At 34.4% G+C, this 22,477-nt stretch overlaps 1 protein-coding gene across 39 annotated transcripts in view; it reads left to right on the top strand.

The window, feature by feature from the left end:
- The window catches only part of RIMS2 (regulating synaptic membrane exocytosis 2), a 487,486-nt gene that overhangs the window by 312,943 nt on the left and 152,066 nt on the right, over positions 1-22,477 (top strand). For 24 of the 39 annotated variants that reach the window (XM_050891125.1, XM_050891104.1, XM_050891129.1 and 21 more), the window contains 2 exons: positions 5,599-5,755; positions 10,035-10,151. In XM_050891125.1, coding sequence (XP_050747082.1) covers positions 5,599-5,755; positions 10,035-10,151 — 274 coding nt within the window. Of the gene's footprint in view, positions 1-5,598; positions 5,756-10,034; positions 10,152-21,067; positions 21,134-21,731; positions 21,840-22,477 lie in introns of all 39 variants that reach the window. The other 15 variants (XM_050891114.1, XM_050891103.1, XM_050891109.1 and 12 more) reach the window with 2 other exon arrangements.

The following is a 22,477-nucleotide window of genomic DNA, read 5'->3' as shown; positions in this document are numbered from 1 at the left end:
ACAAAAATGATTCTGTTTTTGAAGAAGAATGAAAAGCAATTATTCATTTTTACGTTACTTCTCAAAACACCTGAGGAGTCAAAGAATTGTTCAAAAGAATTCTTCCACTGTCACATTGCAGCCTTCCCTGCAGAGGAAACAAAAGTCCTTCTTTCTACTTGATGGCAATGTGAACTGAATTTTTATACTTGGATCCTGTTGATGATTGCTGCTCAAAGCAGATACGGAACACACAAATACTTTGGTTACAGCTTGAAATCAACAGCCTATTGAAAGATATCTTACAGCATTAGTACATAGAGTGGGTGACTTCTACCCCTACTAAAATAAAGGATTTCATTGTAGATCACCAGCTAGCCCTAAATGGGAGTCTGTAGTGCCCCCAAAGCTCAGTAACTACAGACTTAAACATTGACAAGCTTTTTCTTTTATTATATGTTGATACCCATTCCCCTGCTCTAAAATCTGTTCTTCGTGGGTTCTTCCTTGAGTAAAAAATAGCGTAGTGTCTATATGTCTCAAAAATTCCCTCCAAAATTGGAAGTGAAATTCAATGTTAAAATAGTCCTTATGCTGACCCCTTAGGTCAAGGGGTCTTTAACCATTTTCCTTGCTTTTAAACAAATGAGATGTATATTATTTACAACTTTATGCCTACAGTTCTTAACACAGGAATTTTTGTTATCATTCTTCAAGCTGTTCCTTGTATTTTTAGTTTAATTTTTAATATCTCAAAGGCAAAGCTGAGTAATACTTTTACTATTTTAAAAAAAAATCCTTAGTATAATTTCCTCAGCTGACAAAACATCTTTCTCTTCCAACATGCAAATTGTCTCCATTAATACTTTTTTAAAAAAACTAGTTTTATATTTTTAAATATAAGCTGTATCACTCTACTTTGAAAGTAAATTTGTAATTAAATTCAAGTTTTATTTTCAGATTATCAGTAATTATCAGTAGCATTCTCTTCTTTGAGTGAAGTTAAGCAAATGTGAACTCAGCATGTTAGTTCATGTTCTACCACAGTCCTAATATCTAGAGAGTCACAAAGGCATCTAATAGGTAATGGAAAGCTGCAAGGAAGTTACATTCCTATCAGAGCCTCTCTTGATGGATACTTCTCACATAAGGGAAAGCCTAGTTGTGATGAGTTAGAAATGTGGTGACAAGCACTTCTAAGAAGGAAATGCTCCGTGAAAGGACCGGTAAGTTCCAATCGACAGTGTCAAGAGGAGGGTAATTTGGGGGACTTGCTGGACAGCAGAAAATATACATGGATGAGTACTTAAATAAGAAGAAACATTATCTGTACAGTAACTCCTTTTCAAGCGTGTATGTCATACTGGGTGTAGAGACAGCACTGAAAACTCAGCAAGGTCTGATTTATTGCTGTGTGGGAACGCTTTTCATATGCATTAATGATCAAAAGAATTGTCTCAAGTGTAATGGGCCCATACATAACATTAGTGCAGTAGAGCCAAAAACACTTCTTAAGGAACTGAGTTACTATGCAGCAAGTAACCAATTGTTCCTACTGTAATGTTTTCTGGTTCCTTTCACTATATATTCATTCTTCCTAGATTTGTAGAATATTTTGATGCAACAAAAATCCCCAAACCCATGCATAACATATATTCAATTTATAGAGTATTCAGATATTAATAATTCAATTTATTTGATCAGTTACTGTCAGCACTTTTTCAGAGGACATCCAAATTCTGCATTTAGATGTTCAAATCACCATAGAAGTTGACCACATTTGTGTAAAAGAACTGAACTGTCCCCAAAGTGCCCATGTGTGAAGTCTTGGTATGTTAAGCATTTCTGGCAATTTGATTATATAATTGTTTTTCATTAGTGCTTGTTCTAAGCCCAACCACAGTGAGTGTTAAAAATTAAATATCTTATAAAAAGAAAGCTTGACACCTCAATCAAGTACAGATGTTAAAGTGGAGAAAACACCACTTAGCATCAGTGTCTGAAACAAGTCAATTATTTTGCCCGTGATGAACAGCAATTCTAATATTGCTTTTCTAGAACAATTTTCATACAAAGAGTTTCTCTCAAGTCAATCAAGCAGCAAGACATCTAAATTAAAAGCTTCATTAGCACTTTTCAGGGTTTTTTTTAGGGTTATTTTAGTGCTGTTGATGTGAACCTCATATTTGGAGGTTTGTGATTTTCTGTAATTTTGTGCCTGAAAGCTGCAGAATTTGATAACGATTCATTAATATTAGTATTTATTGAACATGTACCCTGCATAGCATAATATTAGCACAGTACAGCCATACTGTGTGGATGAATACTTTAAGTCAAATGTATTAATATTCTCTCTTAAAACAGATAAATTTAAAACTTCAACTCAGAGGAAGCTATATTTAGTGTGCCTTGTAAAACCCCTCATTTGATGTGTATCATGGTTTTTAATGAAACCCTTCCATGAAAAGAAGAAGGTGGTGGCTTTGCAGATGTATTTGTCGTGTGCTCGTCTTTTAGGTGTCCGCAGCTCACAGTTGTTTGTTGCTGATTGTCTCTATACTGATTATCAAGTTCTGTGTGCTCTGTACATTGATTTAAGAGGCTTGCCATAGTTATAGAGCCTTTGATTCTATGGTAATGACTTAATATTTATAGCTGCAAGCAGATTCCAATGTTTATCGTATTTTTACTACTGCTATAAATAACTATCTATCTGCTTTGCTCAATAGCAGCTCGTTGGTCAAGTTGCACTTATGACCTGTTTTTACTGTCTACTTTCCACAAGAAAATATTTTTGCTTTCTTTCTCCAACCTTATTTCCAGGACATGGAATATATTTGAAATTGGAAGTTAAATCATACCTTTTTCAATCGAGAATGTCATCATAATTTTTGGAATGTCAGCTGTCTTGAGAGAGACATCAATGTTTCAACTCCTGGGCAAGCAAAGCCAGTCACGTTCTAGAGAGAATTAAGTTCTTAAATTAGGAGTACCAAAGTTACCACTTTATATCCCATGGTCAGTCAATCATCAATAGCAGCTTTAAAGTCTGTTCGGGGTTTAGAAGAACTCCAGTGTTGATTGCTAAATGTATTTATTACAGTGTTGGCCACTTTTGGGGTGTACGGATTGGTGCTAGGCATGTTGTTAAGCCTCCCGTGTAAGCTTTGTGTTACTGTTGTCTTCCTGAAGCTTTGTAACTGAGGAGCTGGCCCATTGCTCTCTCTGCATCTCTTGTGGCTGCAGGGTAATCGCAGATTGCTTGTCTTTCCTCTGAAGCTCATGTGTCAATGAAAGGCACAAATTTCCTATATATAGAAGTATTCTATTTGATAAATAGTAATTGCAACAAAAGCCATTGAAATTCAATAAAAGAATAAACAAGTGAAAGATGATTGAATCAATTATTTCGATATCAGCAGAGTCTCAATATACTTCATCTTGTGAAGTTCATTCTTAAACAATTTCTTAGGTACTTCTTATATTCCTGCTGTATCCCACTGTATCCAAGGTGGACATCTTGACCAGAGTCTTCAAAGAACTTGCAAAATGATCCTCTTCATTTTCCTGCCTGTCTGTGCTCTGCAGTGCATTTCATGTTCTTCTGGCTTCTCGGCAAATTAAAATATCTCGTATGTCATTCCCCTGCTTTCTCTAGAAATGCTGGTTTTATCAATAAGCAGTAGTTCTCTGTGCATTATTTTTGTATCGAGGACAATATTTGTTCAGTGTATAAAACTGGCAAATATCTCATGGATTTGCTTAATTAAGACATTTGTTATTGCTTTGTTACATTTTTTATTTTAACATTATTGAGCTTTCAGCTGTTACTTTAGCTCTTTCTCTTTTGGTTAAAGAATTGCAGAATTGCAGAGTCTATTGATTTCCAGACTGACTTGCAAAAGCTTTGTTCAGACATCTTCTATACTTTACTGGTTAGTGAACAACACCCTCTTTCAAACACAGATAAAATTCTCCCTGGCTCTCCTTCGGTGATTTCACCCAGAACTGTGTGGCACTGGTCCTTATATGCTTTATCAGTATGTATGCTAATAAGTGTACTTCATACGGGATAAAAGTCTGTAGTTCATTACTGACCTTCAGCTGAGACTACACATAACATGACTTGATTGCTTTGAAGTGAGGAACGAGTATCTGATCCTCAACTTCACTATGTTAATATAATGTAATGATGATGTGCTCTTTTTCCCCTTTATGTGCACACATACACAGACACACACAAAGCAGCTTATACCTAAACATAGGAGGAAGAAGTTACTTATGAATTCGAGTGGTTCATATATATCCTTGGTCCTAAGGCCGTACAATGAATATGAATACTCAGTTGGAAGTATCGAACATATAAGTTCCAGGTATCTTGGAACCATAAAATGGACTGAATTAATGAGGTTTTACTTGGGTGCTTACCGAACATTTTCCAAGAAGAAAACTAAGAACAATCTGGAGTGGAAGACTGAATACCCTTGGACTCTCAGAAGATTGTCATGGGAAAAGAATTACAGTTTTATGAGCCAGAATTTTTCCACTGCCAGGTGGATCTCTCTCTTGGTTACTGTCTTCAGAACAAAAAGTCAGTTATATCAGTTGTCATAGCCACCAAGAGCTGTCTGAAGACCTATTTCTGCAAAACATTATCATCAGATTGAGATTTGCAATTCTTCCATTTCTTATCATCGTATATTAATTTGATCCTCACAAAATTTGTGGAAACTTCTTTGAAATTGCTGTATATCTGGCATCTTTTTTTCACAGAGAATGTTTTACCCTGGGACAGTGAATTCAACTTTTTCAATTAGATGCAGACAGTCACTTTAATATATCCAGCTTTTAAAAAGATTTTTCTTAAAAGCCTACATAAAATGTCCATGTGGTAGACTTTTAAGCTATTGTAACTGGGAAGGTTTTTGCTTAGAGCATTTATGCCTTCTATTATCCTAATTCAAGATTAGGTCCAGGATGTAAGCAGGTGTCTGCATGGCCTTAGCTTGTCTATTTGTGAAGGAACCATGTTGTTTAAGTTCAGAACCATAAGTGAAATCTGATGTCATTGAGTCATTGTTAATTTAATTGTTTCTGAAATACAAGTTTTTCTTGAACACAAACTCTGTATTTAACCCCATAGTAGTTTTCTATCCCAAATTTTTAAACTGAACTTTGGATTAGTTTTTAATTGTGGACATTTCTGTTTGAAGTATATTATGCGCAACCGTTACAATACAATTTTAATTAAAAATGCAATAATCAATTTTGTATGTTATTCTAAGGAAAAAAGTCAGTTTTATTAGTTTTATTATTAATGCATCATATTGACCACGAATAAATGGTAAATTTGGATATTTTGGTTATTATAAATCCCCAGTTTGGTGCATGGCAATTTATTTCTATACTTTTAATGTATGGCTATAGGAACTATAGCTGTACTTAAGCATAACAACAGGAATCAACTTTACGTATGTATTTTTAATTAGAAAAAACAAGAAGACATGATAACATTCTTGATCAAATTCCATCTTTTATCATGCTTCTGACTACTACAGATATGGTAGGAAATTAAAAAATGCAATTTCAGGTTCATTGAATATTTGCATTTCTTTTTAGATTATCGACATAATGGGAGAGATCTTCAAAGTTCAACGCTATCAGTGCCAGAACAAGTTATGTCATCTAATCATTGCTCTCGATCAGGGTCCCCTCACCGTGGAGATAGTATAGGACGGACTAGATCGTGGTCTCCCAGTGTCCCTCCCCCACAAAGGTAAACTGTTATTTAACTATGCAGGTATATAAATTTAAGTGGTATTACAATACTGGAAAGAATCTCCATACTTTCAAAATGGCAATGAATTAGTTAGATCTTATGAAATTGAGTAAAGCCAATAATGTTTTTTCTTACATTATACTGATGTGCAAAAATTCACCTAATTTTGTCTTACTTTTCATCAAAAATCAGTACATTCCAATCTAAGGAAAGAAAAATATTTCTCCAGATTTTCATTTTCAAGAGCTATTTAGAAAGTGCCATGTTTTATAGCATTTGATGGTTTGACATTTTCTTAGCGTTCATTTGTCAGTGGCTGTTTTCAACCCTTTTGTCTGCGTAGAATTAAGGTTCTGGGAGAGCCATACTTCCTGCCCATAGTAGCTTTCTTTCTACTGTTTTTTTCAAACTTTTAAAGCATCAAGAATAAATTGACACACATACAATTTTATACTGAAAAATGTCAACTCCTGATCTTAGAAGACCTCTGGTAACTATTTATCTTGTGAAACAAAGATCAGGACATTTCTTCCAAAAGCTAGCCATTTTGGATAATGACTACTGCTTGATTGAATACACTGTTTAAGCCAGAATTAAGAATTTTCCTGCATGGATAAGCTTTCTTAGAAGGAAGCAGAAGGATGGATGTAAAGGGGAATGAAGCCTGTTTTCCAGCATTTTTGTCACTATGTATGGGTAGGTTTCCAGGTGGTGTAATTCAGCTGGAATAAAAGGGGAAGTTATTTTCTTTGCCCATAATGTTCACAATTCCCATTTAATACTGAAGATCTGGTATCCAATATTTCCTGTCAGGTACATGTGTCTATCCCTTTCTTCTACAGCCATTCTGATTCTCTTGTGTTCTGCTTTCCTTTCTGTTATCTTTATTCTTTTTATTAGCTTAAAATTCTCTTGACTTCCTATTCTCTTACTTATGTGTTTACTTACCATTTCCTCTAACAGATACAGACTAAATGATACCTTTTGCATTAGTGAGGTATTAGGATCCCAAATTATCCCATATCATCACAGACAGCTAACAGGCAGAAACTGTAAGTTTCTACTTGAAATCTAAACCCATATGTAAATACAAGCTGACTTTAAATGAGACATAAACAGTGGACACAAAGGGGCCTATTCTGATTTCTACTATACTGATTTCAGTCTAAGTAATTACTTATGCTAAATCTCCTGGGGTTATTTGTCTTGGATATAAACATAAATGTGAGCAAAATCTCTTTGTGTGTGTGTGTGTTTGTGTTTTTGTGTGTGCGTGTTTGTGTTTTTGTGTGTGCGTGCATGCCGTGTGCATTTGGGGCAGAACTTTTACCCAAGCTAGTAATTAACACTTGTCTAACACCATTGAAAAACCTTCTTTTAATTTTCTTGTAGTTTTGCATTTTTTACGTGTATGAAGTATTTCTTGCTTCCTGACTTTCCTAAAGCTAAATTTTTAAATATAATTTTGAACTTACAGAGAAAAATGTTTCAGCTGTTTCCTACAATGTCACAATCAAATGCATTATTTATGTAATATTTCCCTGCCCACACACCAAATCAGTTCTTTGAGGACTTGTTGAGCCCAGAGAACTGGGTTGCCAGAACTTGAGAATCTGTAGAAAAGAAGCATAATTCTTGGGTTACAGAAAAGTCTTTTTTAATTCTAATGAAAATCCAGGTGTACTCGGCAAAGCTATTAGCATTATTAATCACATTTGCACCATGTTTAGTTGAGTTTGTTATACATGTGCTGCTATAGACATGTTCTAACTGCAGTAAGCATGCTGCATGCCCAGAGATTTCCCAATTACTGATTGATGCCTGTGCAGGCAGGTGCTCTTGGGCCATAGAAGTGCAAGTTGCTGTTAGATCTTAGAAGCCATTTTGCAGTTCTCAGTCCTTCTACTGGATTTTGTTAATAAACTCCACCAAAGCCATATTGCATGGTAGCTGACAAGAAATTGCTACTGCTTTTGTAATGTTTTCAGCTAATATATTTAATAGACTGTTATTCTCTCTGTAGATCAGAAAGGAGTTTAGACTGTGGCAGGCACTGAACAACATCATGTTTAGCTTTTTCTAAGACTGTGCATTTGAAAAAGCAAGATGAAGGTGACTATAGAAAGTGGCTAGTCTGAAATGGTGTAGTAAATCTAGTAGGTTGCTCATTATTCTCTACCATCACCACCTGCAATTACATCTTTTCACCTGCTTACGTCTTATCTGGTTGCTCTGTACATGTTCTGTCAACTGCAAGAAAGTTCCAAAAGAGTGAAGACATATGTTGTGAAAGCAACTTTTCTTATAGAACAAGTTTCATTGGAGAAAGTATGTCATTTTCTGTTAAATAGTAAATCTGGCTGACAAAGGCATCCTTAGCAGAGTGAAACACAACTGAAATAGTAGAAACACTTTGAAGTAGAAGAAATACAGTTGTGTAGGATGTTAAAAAACATCATGAAGTCAGAATCTGATATAATAGAGAAATTTAAAGAAGATATTATTTATTTAGAACAATAAGCCAATAACACAATCTTATTGAAAGTGATTCGAGCAGTCAGGATGTACTGAGTTTTCAGGACTAAGGCTTATGATCAGCGTTAAGGCAGGAGTTTTCATTGTGTAGGCAGACAGCAAAGGTCAGATATTTGGGAAGTTTTGCAAAGAAACAAAACAGCTTGAGAAAGCTTAAATATTTAACTCAAAAGAAGAGATGAGTAAAATAAGATGATAAAACTATAGACAGAAAAAAATCCAAGATTTTTTATTTGAAACCTGAATGAAAATAGAGACCCTGAGGAACAGGGTCAGACAGAAACTAGAATTCAGAAAGGAGGAATGAGAATTGGTTGTTGGGAAAAGTAAAAAACTTAACAAAGAACAGCAGAGAAGACCTGTCAATGTCCGTTTTAGTGTAGAAATATACATGAGAGAGTCCAATGGCAGGGTAAAGGCTATACTGGATTTTCTATCATTTTGGCATAAATAAGGGGGTAAAACACATATAGAGAAAAAGTTGCAGGAAAGAGTTGTAGAGGAGAAGGTAGAAGAACTATACTCACTTTAAGTATGGCAAATAGAAAGTTTACTAGCCAGAGTAAACTTTATATTTGGCTTCATGAAAGCCAGAGTGGAGAAATGCTTTATGAGAAATGAAGTAGAACTGAAGGCAAAAGCTTATGTGTAGTGCAACGTCTTCATAGCACTTATATGCAGAAATAAACAACAGCATGGCAGCAGCAGTGAAGGATACACATACAGGCTAACACTAATCAGGGACTGGCAAATGACAAAGGATAAGGATGACAGGTACCAAAAGGGCAGACAAAGTGACAAGGAAGGACACAGGAACTGAATGGTATAAAAGTGGAAAAAAAAAATGAGGCCCACATTAGGGAAGACTGCAGGAAAGGACAGTAGGCGGAAGAATTTATTGGTCTAAAATTTGAATTTGTGTGGAGGGAAGCATGCAAACTGTTATTTTCAAATCTATATAAACCAATTATGTTTTAATTAACCAATAATTATTACAGTTAACTGTTTTCTATCTTCCTATTCTTGTGGATTTGTTTTACAGAGCAGAAAAAGTGAAGTTAGTGTGTATCAGTAGGTATTAATCGTTAAACTGAGTAAAGCAATCGATGGGCAAAGCTTTGGTCTCAAATAGTACAAAACTGTAAAGGTGATTATACCACTTATACCTAATTAAACAGTTCTGTCTTTTTCAGATCTCTATAGTGAGATTACAGAATAAGCTTTCCAGTGCAAAACAAGCATCTGTTGTTTAATTCAGATGACAATGTTTTCAGCAGGCTGCACTCTACCATAATAGCCAGAAGTCCTCCTTGTGTCTTACTACAGTTTACATCTTTATAGTATAGCCAAACTCAAGAGCTCACGGAAAATTCTTTACAGTGTATGTTTCAGCTAGAAAGGAAACTTTCCTTGAAGGTACTAGTCTGGAAATACTAATGAAATTTTGTCTAAAATTAACCTTTTTAATTAAAAAAAAAGCTATCCTCTCATTTCCAGAACAAACAAACATTGAAACGAATGAAAAAAAACCTATCCCTAACGTGGACTTAACACCTTTTTCTGAGGAGAAAATTTTTTTACCATGAGATTTAAAATTGTGTGAGAGTAAAAGTATACAAAAGACAGGTCAGCTAACACATCGCGTTACCACCATGTTTGCTAGTAATTTTCTGTACAAACCAGTGAGGGGATGTGGTCCAGGCGCACCCAGAACTCAGAATCTGATGTCTTTTATCCTTAGTCGGAATGTGGATCAGGGACCACGAGGGACTCGATCAACTCCTGCGCATTACAATACCCTGAACCGAATGGATAGACACCGCGTTATAGATGACCACTACTCCCCGGACAGAGAGAGGTAAATATCTGACTGGAATTAGAAACAGCCGTAGCCTACACTCATCAACGTGAATTATGTCGGCATGGTAGCTCACTAAAGTAAACAGCAAAATTACTTACCTAATCCCACAGATGAGTATTTCCCTATTGATTTATCCACTGGTTACATGATATACATTGAAAAATATACAGTGCACACAAGGCTGACAAAACTGTCAAGTTAGTATATTTTTGCCAAGAGGGAATCTGAAAAATTTATGAGAAAGTGTACAATATAAAAGAAAAATAGCTTAGTTGTCCTTTTTTATAAAAATATTTTTATATACTATATTAATAAATTCTTTAAGTGCTAAATATCTTTAAAAAATCTAAATATCTTTAAAAAATCTAACAGTAGATTTGGCCATTTTTGCTGCTGAATAAAGAGGCATAAAATGGATAATTTCAGCTCAGTATTAATGTAATGGTCCCATTGGATACGGAGCAATTCGCAGACATAACGAAAGTATATTCTAGCACTGTGTTTGTCTTTTCTCAACTTTATGAGCCATTTTTGTGGGAAAAAAGGAAAAAAAAAAAAAAGGTTATGGCAATGTGTGTTAGAATGAAATCGGGGTCTTTGTGTTTAGAGGCACATCTTACCATGGCTAATGTTTTGCCTAATGGAACTTCCCAAAGAGTGAGCAGAGCTGTAGCAACCTCTATGAATTTTAATGATGTAAAAAAGAATTGCAGGCAATAGTTGTCTAATGTAGTTAATTTTGCTGAATTAACTGTGGTAGTGCCTTTGTGACATTAAAAAAATATATTGATAAGATCTTTCCCACCTCATTGTCTTCAGGTCAGAAAATCAAAAGAAAAAGCATTTTTTACCTTTAATTTTGAAAATCTTCCAGCTTCTTATACATCAAGTTGAAAACCTGCACATTATAATCAGAGAGGCATGATTGCTAGATATTGTCCCATTTCATAATTGCATATAGCAAGGAGTAATACAGATATATTTTGTAATCTAATTGAGTGCTGTGTGACTAGTGTTTGAAGTTAATGCTTTTACAGATGATTATTACAGGTTATTCCTCAAGTGACATCAAAGCACATAATTGGTGTTGCTACCTGTAATACAAAGAATTTAAGAAATCAGTGGCTTTTTGTTAGCAACATTGAACAGAAACAGTGAATATGTCTTAAAAGAACATTAATGTGATGGTCAATGATTGTGAGGAATATAAGACAAAATTCTTCAGAAAAAAAATTATAATTAATTGTTCCTAATTAGGTAAGTTAGAAAAAAGCGTACCAAAAGAAAAAAAAAATCTGTTCAAGTGATTTGTAATTGAATTTGGCCAAAAAAAGCCAAATGGGCAAAAAAATTAAGATATTGAAAAGCAATCAGGTATTTATCATCCAGAAGGTTAACTGTATTCATTACAAGTATAATAGATCATAGGTGAACCTCTTTTTTGCATTAAACTATTTAATATTTCTATTTAAGTTATAGAAAAGAAGAATGCTATTCAGTTGGCTCATGAGGCTACCTGATTTTCATAGAGAAGGCAATAACTTAAGGATTCTGAGCTGTTTCCTTAAAAGAAAAGAACAGAATGCTTTTGGCATAATATTATGTTGATTGTTAGAACAATCATCCTTGAAATAGGATCTAAACTTGTCCTTAGAGCCTGTATGTGCCTTATGAAATGCTCCTGGGTTTGTTCACTGTGCGAGTTTGCTTGCTGCCTCCCAGAGAAATGCATAGCAGTGAAAGGTGGCTTGAAGTATAGCACCACAATCTTTCCCCATCACTTCAATCAAATAACCCCTACTGGACTGGCTTGGCTTAGAGAAAGAGAATTGGTTTTTTAGAATATGTCAGAAAAACAGTGACAGAAAGTTGCTGGTGATGAGATTATTGAATTTTCACACGAGCATTCTAGATGAATAGGTATTTGCTTGTTAGGTGTGCTCTGAATCACTGAACACAGGCTTATATGTCGTCTGTATTTTCCAAAACACACACAGAAGTTCTCCTGTTTGTACATGGTGAGTGGTTGCCTGTGTAATCAGATTGTTGACTAGTTATGCCTCTATTGCAACATACAGTCTCTGAACTGTATTGGTTTTAGGCAACACTCAAGAGAATAGAAGACTATTCCCAAACATTTATCATCTTTTATATTCATTGTTTGACAGTGGTTTTATAAATGGAAAGATTATTAAACTTCAAATTTTGTTAGTGAATATTTGTGATAATGTCTGTGTTACATAACAAAAAACAATGGTGTGTACACAAGCCCCTGAAGTAACTCTTTAATGGTATTGATTCTGAAAACTGCTGGAACTGCAGGCAGTTTAGAGAAGTGGAAAAACTGAACCTTTGTATAGGTTTATAACCTCTTGACTTGTCATCCTTGTTTTGTTCCACACTTACCTCTGAAAAAAAATCACACTTTTCTTTCCCACAGCTCTGATGGTTTGTTGTTTCCATGATCCATTTATCCCTTGGAGCTGTTTGCAAAAAAGGGACTTTGAAAAAGTACCTTCTTGTTGACATGCTCAGTTGCTAAGTTAAAATATGACTGAGAATATGAGCAAGACAATTCTTTCCTTCCTTTTCTAGATAATTCAGCATAAAGTTCTCTAAGGTATATGGCACTAAGGAGTTAGTTGAAACCACATACAAAAATGTCTAATGACCTCAAGTCTAATGGCAATGTAAACATTCCTTCGAAACTGAATGCATAGTTAGAAGTGAAAATAAAATTATTTAAAATAAGTTGAAAGACATAAATTTTTTAATTTAGTTTGAGATAGTTTTAATTTCAAACACCAAGCCTGTAAATATGTAAAATGTTGCTATCAAATCATATACTGATTTTTGTGGGCAGAGTAAAGTTACAGTTAAAATTTTTATCTGTTGCTATATTATCAAAAATGTCAGAATTGTACTGTGTATACTGGTAACTCAAAGTGGGAAATCAAATTAATTTGTTACCTATATATTTAATATAGATGTACTTGTTCATTTTTGTCAAAATGCGAGGAGTTTTTTTGCAAGTACCCACACTCTTTTATGAAATAGCCTAAATTTGTAATGGAAAGAAATATGAATGCTTATGACCTAATACAGCCCCAAGTTCCATAAGATCTTTTATCTGTAATGGGATAACCTTGTAAACTTCAGTTTGACATGTTTTAATAAACTCTCTAAAGCAGACTTTTACCTCACTTCAGAAACTGAAACTAATCAAACTATAGAGAAAATGTTGGAAACAGCCAGATTTTACCTCAGAGTTTTGTATTTAAGCTATCAATCTATGAATTAGAGGAACAATGTGAGAATCTTAGCATAGTTCCAAAAACAAGACATTAGCCAAAACTATATCTGTGTATTACTTTCTGAAAGATATATCAGCAGTTAACAACAAACACCAAGACAGCGTAAGGAAATTGTACTCAGGCCCACAGCTCTTACTAGCTTAGATACTATTTAGCAACTATTAATCTAACTATATTCTTTATCCTAGATGTTCTCTCCCTCAGGCATGAAATTGCTAATGGTGAATTTAGCATAGATATAGTAGGCCAGAGCATTCAGAGAATGCCTAACTCACATAGTCTTGCAGTGGAAACGTATGAGAAAACTCCTAAAGTATAAATGTTTTTCTGCTAGGCACTTACAAGAAAACAAGAGAGAAAAAGCAATTTAAATTGTGGGTCCGCTATCCCTTCATCAGGACTATTGCACAGTTTCCATTTTAAAGAACAGAAGTTATTATCTGCTGTGTTAAAGTAATGGGGTAGTCATAGCCATGACTATTTAAAGAAATATTCTCCATTATCTTTAAATCACTTCAAAGATGATATCTTGATATGCCAGGACTAGCATGACTATCGCACCACTATTACTGAGAGATTATTTCATTAAGCACATTTAAATACAGACTTTCTGTTGAACACTTTGTTTGCTTCATGCTGTTGAAAGAAGTTTTTTTTTTTAAAACATGTCTTAAAGTAAATGCCAAAACACATGCAAAAAATTCTGGTTACTATAATCAAACCAGTGAAGACCAAAATAATTCACTACCATGAGTCTGCTGCATGTTAGATAAGATGCTGTTTAATTAGCTGCTTCCATTATTTAACACAAAATTAAATGTAGCCAAGAGCACTATAAATTCTACATTTCTAAGAGTCATCTTACACTGGCAGTTGCTTTATCTGTAAGTAGCAGGCTCCTAATCCAACATTGTTAATAATGAGGTACCAGATTAGGTCAAACTAGGAAAAGAGTTTTTTAGCAGAAAACGGAAAACTTAACAGATAATTTTTTTTCACATTCTTTATTAAATACACGGCTGAATAATATGTAATTAAGTAGTCATTTATTATTTAGTTAATATTTTACAGTACAATCATTTAAGTGTATATTACAGATACAAAGATATTCTAGAGTATAAAGGGTACCTGATGCTTTATATGGAAATTCTGGGATAATATTTTCAGTTTTTGGTTGTGCATGTCATATGGGCACATACCCATATGTGGGTATACAATGTCATTGTTTCTTTGCTTTTTCAAATACCCAGTAAAGTAAAAGAAATGCGTTGCTGAAAATTTGCTTGTAGCTATGTTATAAAATGTATGCATCAACTTAAATCTCAATAATTGCAGCGTTTCTTTATGTTCTTCTTCTCCTTTCAAAATTTTGCCATATGCATTAATAGTATCTTGCACTTCCTAATTACTTTGTATATCTATGCCTACGATTGCAAGTAAAAAACACACTAGAGATTGTACCAGTAGGGATAAGTAAAGGATAAGTAAGACTGACCTACACTTTCCATTAACAGATTCTGTTTGCAGTTACTTATAATGTTGCCAAGTACAATTTCCTCTCCCAGGGCCGTCACTAATGAGCCCTAACGGATTTAACTGCTGAAGGGATTGCAGTCCGAGCACACTGCCATGTTTTAGCCTTGCAGTAAGGGTGGCAGAAAGGAGAGTGTTTTGTCTTTAGCTGCTGTTATTTACAGTGGGCACATTACTTCACAGTGAAATCACTGTTAAATAGCACAATTATCTGCACCACCCACCTTATGCCTCCATATGTCTGCTGAAGGGTGGTAACCTCCAACAGAGGGATGGAGCAGTAAGGTGGCAAGAGAAGTGCAGTCCTGCAAATGTAGGTACATCTGTAAGGACTCATGATTGAGAACCTTCGAGCTGAATTAAAAAACAAACAAACAACAACAAAAAGTCATAGATACATTCCTCAGAATAAAATGCACATACACAATGCCCATGTTAAAAATAATGCAGTTCTGATAAAAGACTTCAGTGTTACGCCCTTTGGAGCAAGAACTTAAAATATATTATGGGGAGCACTGTGATACTGATTTTCTTGTTGAAAGTCATCTTGATTGAATATGTGTCAGTTCACAAATTCTCTGCTGATAATTGCTGTTGTTTCACAGCTAAAGTCTTCACACTGTCAATTGCAATCAATTGGCATATTTATAGGATTTCATCTATCCCAGGAGATAAGCAGGAATTTCTATACAATTGATGTGACAAAAAACATCCATACCATTATCGGTGGAAAAACTGTTGATGTTTATACATCAAGCAAATTCATTCTTTCCTTTAAAAAAACCTAAACTATTAAATAAAACTATTCTGTTAATCTTTTCTATGAAGTGTAGCAGGGGAAATTATATAACCAATGTTTTATTCTTGAATGGCATTTGCCATTTTCTAAAGGTTGAGAGCTTGACTTCACATTTTATTTATGTAGTTTTTAGGTGTGATTTCCCAGGTGTTTATGAAGCAACATGGAAAACATTCTACCACAGAGCACATTAACTCCTGCTTTGTTCAGATGAGAATCTAAACTTTTAGAACCATATCACTGGCCTCACTTGTTTGGAAAAAGTAACTAGTTGTAGTAGTTGCTTATCATCGCTGGAATGAGTAAGCTGCTAACAGGAAGTATAGCACACCTTTTCCCTGAAGCCACGTCATTTTATTAGTTCCAGTCTCCTCTTCCTTTAAGCAATTCTGCACTCAATCTTGCAGTCCTAACTTGATCCCAGGCCCAGTTTTTTACTTCATTCCTTCCCACAGTACTTACCCTAAATTTCATATGCCAGCCCTCTCTCTTTTCCCTTCTACCACTTTCAATGGCTCTTTTATCCCTAAATTTCTGATTAATCGACCCAGAGAACCACTTATTTCTTACTCTGCAGTCTGATTAAGCTAATTCCCATTTTTTTACGTTGCTAGATTTTCAGAAAATTGTAACTTGAAAAGCTTGGGTGTATTTGGTTTAAGGCAAATTCATACCAGTAAAAAAATATATTTATTTTTTAGCAATCTGAATAATTTCATACTTGTCGTACATTTAATTTGCTATTTCAATTGAAAAAGTGTAAAAGTGTGTTACTAAAAATGGAGGATAGTAGTGTTGCCAATGATACAATGTATTACTTAAATTACAATGAGATGATACACTGGAAAAAGCTGACTATCAGAATAGATAAACAGTAATAGGATGATAGAAGTTTCTTGTGTCAACTGAGTTTGATTCATGCAGGCTCTAACAGTGGAACAGAAAGTCTTGGTTTGCATTCAGAATTATTTATGGGTATTCCAATAAGCACAAGATTGTCAGGATGTAATAGTACTCCAGTACTTCATCCTTGCCACAGAAATACTTGGGAGTCAACTTCCCACTCTAACAGGGAAGCTGGAATGTTAATCAAATTGTGGGACCTGGTCACAGAGAAGGAAAATTGAAAGGAATAGATTATCTTCTAATGCCTCATCTTTACTATTGAATAAAATATCCCAAGCAATAAAGAACAGGTTAAACTCCCCTTGCACAGTAAGAAGAACAGAAAGGTATGCCATGGATGGTTCAAGTGAGACATTCTGTGTATGTGTGTGTGTTTTCAAGTGTGCTTCTGAGACTGTTCTGGTATGTCAAGCCTGTTCCTAGATACTAAGTACTTCCAATTAGGCAATCTAATTGGTCACTGAATCTCTGATCTCTGTTTTGTTACCCTCATGGTTCACTGAATTTTTATGAAGGTGTAAGGAAATGGACAAATGGGTGAGCGATATCAGAAAATTTTAATTCATCATTTTCTGTTCACTTTAAAAAAGGAAAGTTATCATGTTTGCCTATATGTCTGGAATCTTCTCAGAATAGTGGAAATCTGTTTTCACCTGATGCAGGGGTGGGTGTGTGGGTGTGTGTGGGTGTGTGTGTGTACATTAATGATCATATTGCAAAACCTACAGTGCTGTCTTATCAGACTAACTTCATTATTTTGATATAAGTGAAATGAGTTGCTGCTGCGAATTTTCTATCTATGCTATCTGTAACAAAATATGTAATGTTTTGGAAATCTGCGAGGATGCAGACTAATATTTTCATTTTTCCATACCATCATTTGATATACTTCTGCCATCGACTACTATAATGTAGCAAGTAAGGAATGTGTGGTAAAAGGCTAGAAGTCTAAACGAAGGTTGTCAAAAAAAAAAGTATCTTGGAGTTCTTTTGTCTTTTTAAAAATCTGCTGTGTCTAAACCTTGTCCATGTCTCCATGGTCTTCCAAGCATTCCCATCTACATGTGCATATGAGATCATGATCTTCATGAACAACTAAAAAGACATATTTATTTTAGATGTAGATCTGGAATATTTCTGGAGTTCTTTTGCACTTAGGCAATGCAAAGCTTAATGATTTTACTACATTATGATTTATTTAACATTATGTTTTTAAGTGTTTCAGACTGGCTATTAGCTAAATGAAATTTGCGTATGTTTCAGTTTTGGACTGAGAATTAGCTATGTCATAGGCATTTTTGGTGTTATGTTGTTAACATATTTATAAAAACATAAATAATTGATTTTAAGCTAAATACATGGAGTATTAATAATAAAGAAACAAATAGTGGAGTATTGACGGGATGCTCAGAAGATAGATGGCATTTAAGCCTTTTGCTTTGCATGTTGAAATACATAAAGCACAGAAAAATATGCTGCCTCCTAATGTGCATACTATCATATTTTGACCTATGTGATGTCAGTAATTCTCTCTTCCATACAGATATGGCACGCACCTTTCCTTTCTTTTTTACTAACCATGCATATTTTATGGAAAATATTACTGTGCTTCAACAGAAACCATTTCCAGACAGAGACACATGCTAATATGAATAGTATCTCTGTAATTGTTATTGTTATACAGTTAGAGATATTATGAAAATACATAAACATCATTAGGTTACATATTCTTGATTTATGAAGAATGCCTTGTGCTCTAGTAAGTTACTGCATTAGTTCATGTATAGAACTGATGTTTCTTCTTAATGAAATCAGACATAATCTTCTCATTTTTTTATGTTGCACTTGTAAGAACATTTTATAGTGAGTTATTATCTATTATGAGTTGGATAGCATGGATAAAATGAGCTCTATAGAGTAGGGAAAAGTATGAATAGCCAGTAATGCCAGAGGATCAGGTCAAGTATAAGCTAAAGCTTACCTCACTTCTCTAAATAGACAAGCAGAGTTCTGGATGATGAGGAAGCATATTGTTAAGTTATTACATATCAAACTGTATAAGTGGTTGTATCTAAATGCCAGCTTACTCTGATTCTGAATTCCTAAATTAAAAAAAAAAAGAAAAAAGGTGAACTGCCTGCCATACACTTACAAGCAAAAGTCTCAAAACTTGATAAGAACACTAGAGCTCTGAGTTTCTAGAAGTATTAGGACAAAACTTGATACCAGAGGTTGGGCACTTAAAATACTTTAGTGGGGATTTGAAAAGTAGTTGGGACTCGAATCCTAAGCAGAACATTAACTGATGGTGTTTCATTCACATACAAGTAAGTGAAGGGAACAGCCTGGGGTGTTTCTTCTTATGGACTGTAAGTTAAGCTGCTTGCAAATAGCAATTGCATCCCCATGAAATTCATGTTCTGTAACACATGTTCTGCTTGAAGTCCTAGTTTTGTTTAAAGCTTTGCTCTTTAAAAACTGGCTGAATATATTATATTTATTGATGTCTTATATTTTTGAAAGACTATCAAGAAAACTTGTCAACAATTCACTGGAGAGATAAAAGGGGAAGTGAAAGTGAATTGTTAACATTAAAATGTCATCTACCAGCTGGAAACACTTAATTGCTTATTAATACTAATGTAATATTTGCAAGAGTTTTGTGGTGCTAATTCCAGGGTTGCATCTAAATCATTTAAGGGCATATTCATGTGGATATAGCTTGGGAATGTCACCACATAGTGGTGAGAATAAGCTGGTATGTAGTTGTTTGCCGTCATCGCACATATCATAGCTGCTGTGGGGTAGACTCCTATATTTTTATTTGATTGTTCTTCCTATGGGTGTGCATATATTCTAAAGCAAATTTTAAGAACATGATGGAATTATTTTTTAGTACTTCTTGGCAACATGCTGACTGCCAGGCTGTTATGGGTAGACTGCTTTTGGTACTCAGGTCTGTGCATTAGTTTAAGACGCCTAATACTTTTTGCAGCCTGCAGTGTAGCTCTATGATTATTTTCTTAATTGTTAGTCCTTCTTAGGATCTCATCTTCAAATTTTCAGCGTACCGTGTCAAATTGTGTACCCTGCTGAATTGTGTACAGCTCATTCTTGTAACAAACTGCAAAGTTTAAATTGCATAATCAGGGACTTAAGTTAGAAGCTTTTTATAGTGGTGACTATGCTTTTGCATTTATTTCACAAGAAGTGAGCACAAAGATCTCTTGTACTATCTATAATTAACCTAATATGTGTATAAGGAATATTTACACGTGGCTGATGATGCATTTTATCCACATGCAAAAGAGGCGAAGATAATAAGTGTAGGTAATATAGCTACCTGTACCAATGTGTTTGATTACGAGAAAATCATTAATTATAAGCAAATTAAGACATGAGAAATAAAAGTGCAGGATAAACATGAGGTTTTCCATGTTTCTTGTGAAATCAGTTTACACTTCCAATGTGGACTTTTGTGATTAGATATTCCTTTAAAATACCTCAACTTCAGAGGAGCTGTAGCCCAGGGACTCCTTTGCATTCTAATAATTCCTTGTAAATTGGAAGAAAAAAACTGTTTTCAAAACAAATTTTCCTGCACTGTGTGCATATATTTGTACTAAAAGAGAAATAACATTCTCATATTTTTGATAATTGGAAAATATCTAGTGCTGTAACAAATACAAATATATTTAAAATATATAAATTTTGACATATTTTCAAAATACAAACAAAATATAAATATCTTGGTTTTATTATTTTGAAATGCATGCATTTGTTTTTTGGCATATTCTGTTACAAATGTTATTTGTAACAGCCTTATTTAACAAGGCTTTCATCTAAATTAATCTTTTATCACAATAGGATAAATATTTGGAAAACTTACACTCAGAAATGGGAAAGCTCTGGAACTAGCTATGTGGGGACAGCTTTCCCAATGGTGGTAGCCTTTCAGACAAACTAGGTAAACCTCTGCCAAAGATATGATTCATACTGAAGTTATCACTGCCTTCAAGCAAGGGAACAAGCAATCTGACTTCTTGAGATTGCTTTCAGACAGAGATTGATACATTTTTTCCTGCTAACTGAAATAATGTAGAAAATCCCAAATTTTAGCTATCAGCTTGATCCATAGTCTCCCACTGTCTTTTCAGAATAAATGTGTGAATCATCTAGATAATTTTGCCTTTAGAACTGTATATCAGATTTCTAATTTTGTTAATAATTTCAGTGTTCTATACAATGCTTTTGTAGCTCCTGTATTCTCAGATTTTTATGCCTTCTGTTGTGTGATGTGTATCATTCCTTCTCCATCTTATTGTCTCATATTTGCATTTTTCTTTCTGCCATCTACTCAGTCATTATGTTACTTTACCTCGTTCCTGGTACACCCAGTCCACAGATCACCATTGCAGAGATGCCAGGTATATGTTTTCCTCTGTGTGACTCTGTGTGGATAATGCATGTACTTCTATGTACCTACATGTCCACTTCTGTTTTTATTAGTCTGCGTAAAGTGGTAGAAAACTTAGAAGTATTGAGTTAATATCAGCATTAGCTTTCTTGATATAGTGTGTAGATAAACACTAAGTAATTCTTCATATGTTTCACTTTTGAAACATTTTTTCACTGCCAAGAGTATATAATTGGTGGTCCATGAAGATGATGCTATATTTACATCATGCTAATGTCTTTTAAAAAGTCAATAAAGAAAATTATTTAGATCAACAAACACAAATACCTGCTAATACTGTGATTTTCATATACAGAATGTCATACATGTATGGCTGTGTTAAAGGTTACAATAGATAAAACTGGAGTGTGATACCTTTCTCGTAGTCTCAGGTGCAGGCCAATATACCTTAATCTTTAAAAGTAGTTTTGCAAAATTCACCAAAGTTCCAGCTGAGATTTGTTCCAGTGTTTTGTTCTGTTGCTGACATTGCCTGCTTTTCATGTTGTTTTGTCCTCATTTCATCTTTGTGTTGCTTTTCATTGTGTTCACCCTTTATGTTTTGGCAGCCAGGATCACACAATGTATCCTCTATTTTGTGAAGATGCAATCAGATTACTTCGCTCCCGTAAGATGTGCCGTACCTATTCTGAGGGTGCTTACTATGATCTTGAGAGGTATAATTGATGTGGAGCATATCGTTAGCTCTGCCACTTATACTTTGACAGTACAATGTTTGGTTTCCAAACTGAGAATGTGATCTATGTTTTAAGTGATAAACACATACAGTGAAGATGTTTTGTAATACTCTGTGAGTATGTATGCATCTAAAACTGACTACTCAGGACTATGGGTAAATCCCAAGAGAAGCTGAATAGCTTTATAGAAATCAGTATCATAAATTAGGTTATATGGTTATTATATGTAAATGTCTTTGTATAACCCTTATTTTTGCTGGAATTTTCCAAAGTACTTACAGTACTTATTGTTCTTTTTGAAATAATGAGGAAAAGCCTATCTACTTCAAAGTACACAGAAATAGAGTCTGAAATCTCATACTTTGCTTAACTGAAAAATAGAGTGAAAACTGAAAGTGTAAGTTTATGTTGTAGATATTTGTATAGTGCTTATTCTGTAATTTATGAGTACTTGTATACATTCACAATACCTATGTGTGATTACAGAACATCAGAGTTCCTATTTATATATGAAATATATGGCAGAGAGAAGTTGAGCCCATAATCATTTCTATGAAATAATTATACTTGAAATACAGTGGCTTTTAAGAGATGTAATAAGACATGCTGGTACAGTA

Source organism: Gymnogyps californianus, chromosome 2 (genome assembly GCF_018139145.2).
Source record: "Gymnogyps californianus isolate 813 chromosome 2, ASM1813914v2, whole genome shotgun sequence".
Classification (NCBI taxonomy): domain Eukaryota; kingdom Metazoa; phylum Chordata; class Aves; order Accipitriformes; family Cathartidae; genus Gymnogyps; species Gymnogyps californianus.
Note: the sequence above shows the minus strand (reverse complement) of the source record. Positions and strands in the feature narration are given on the sequence as shown.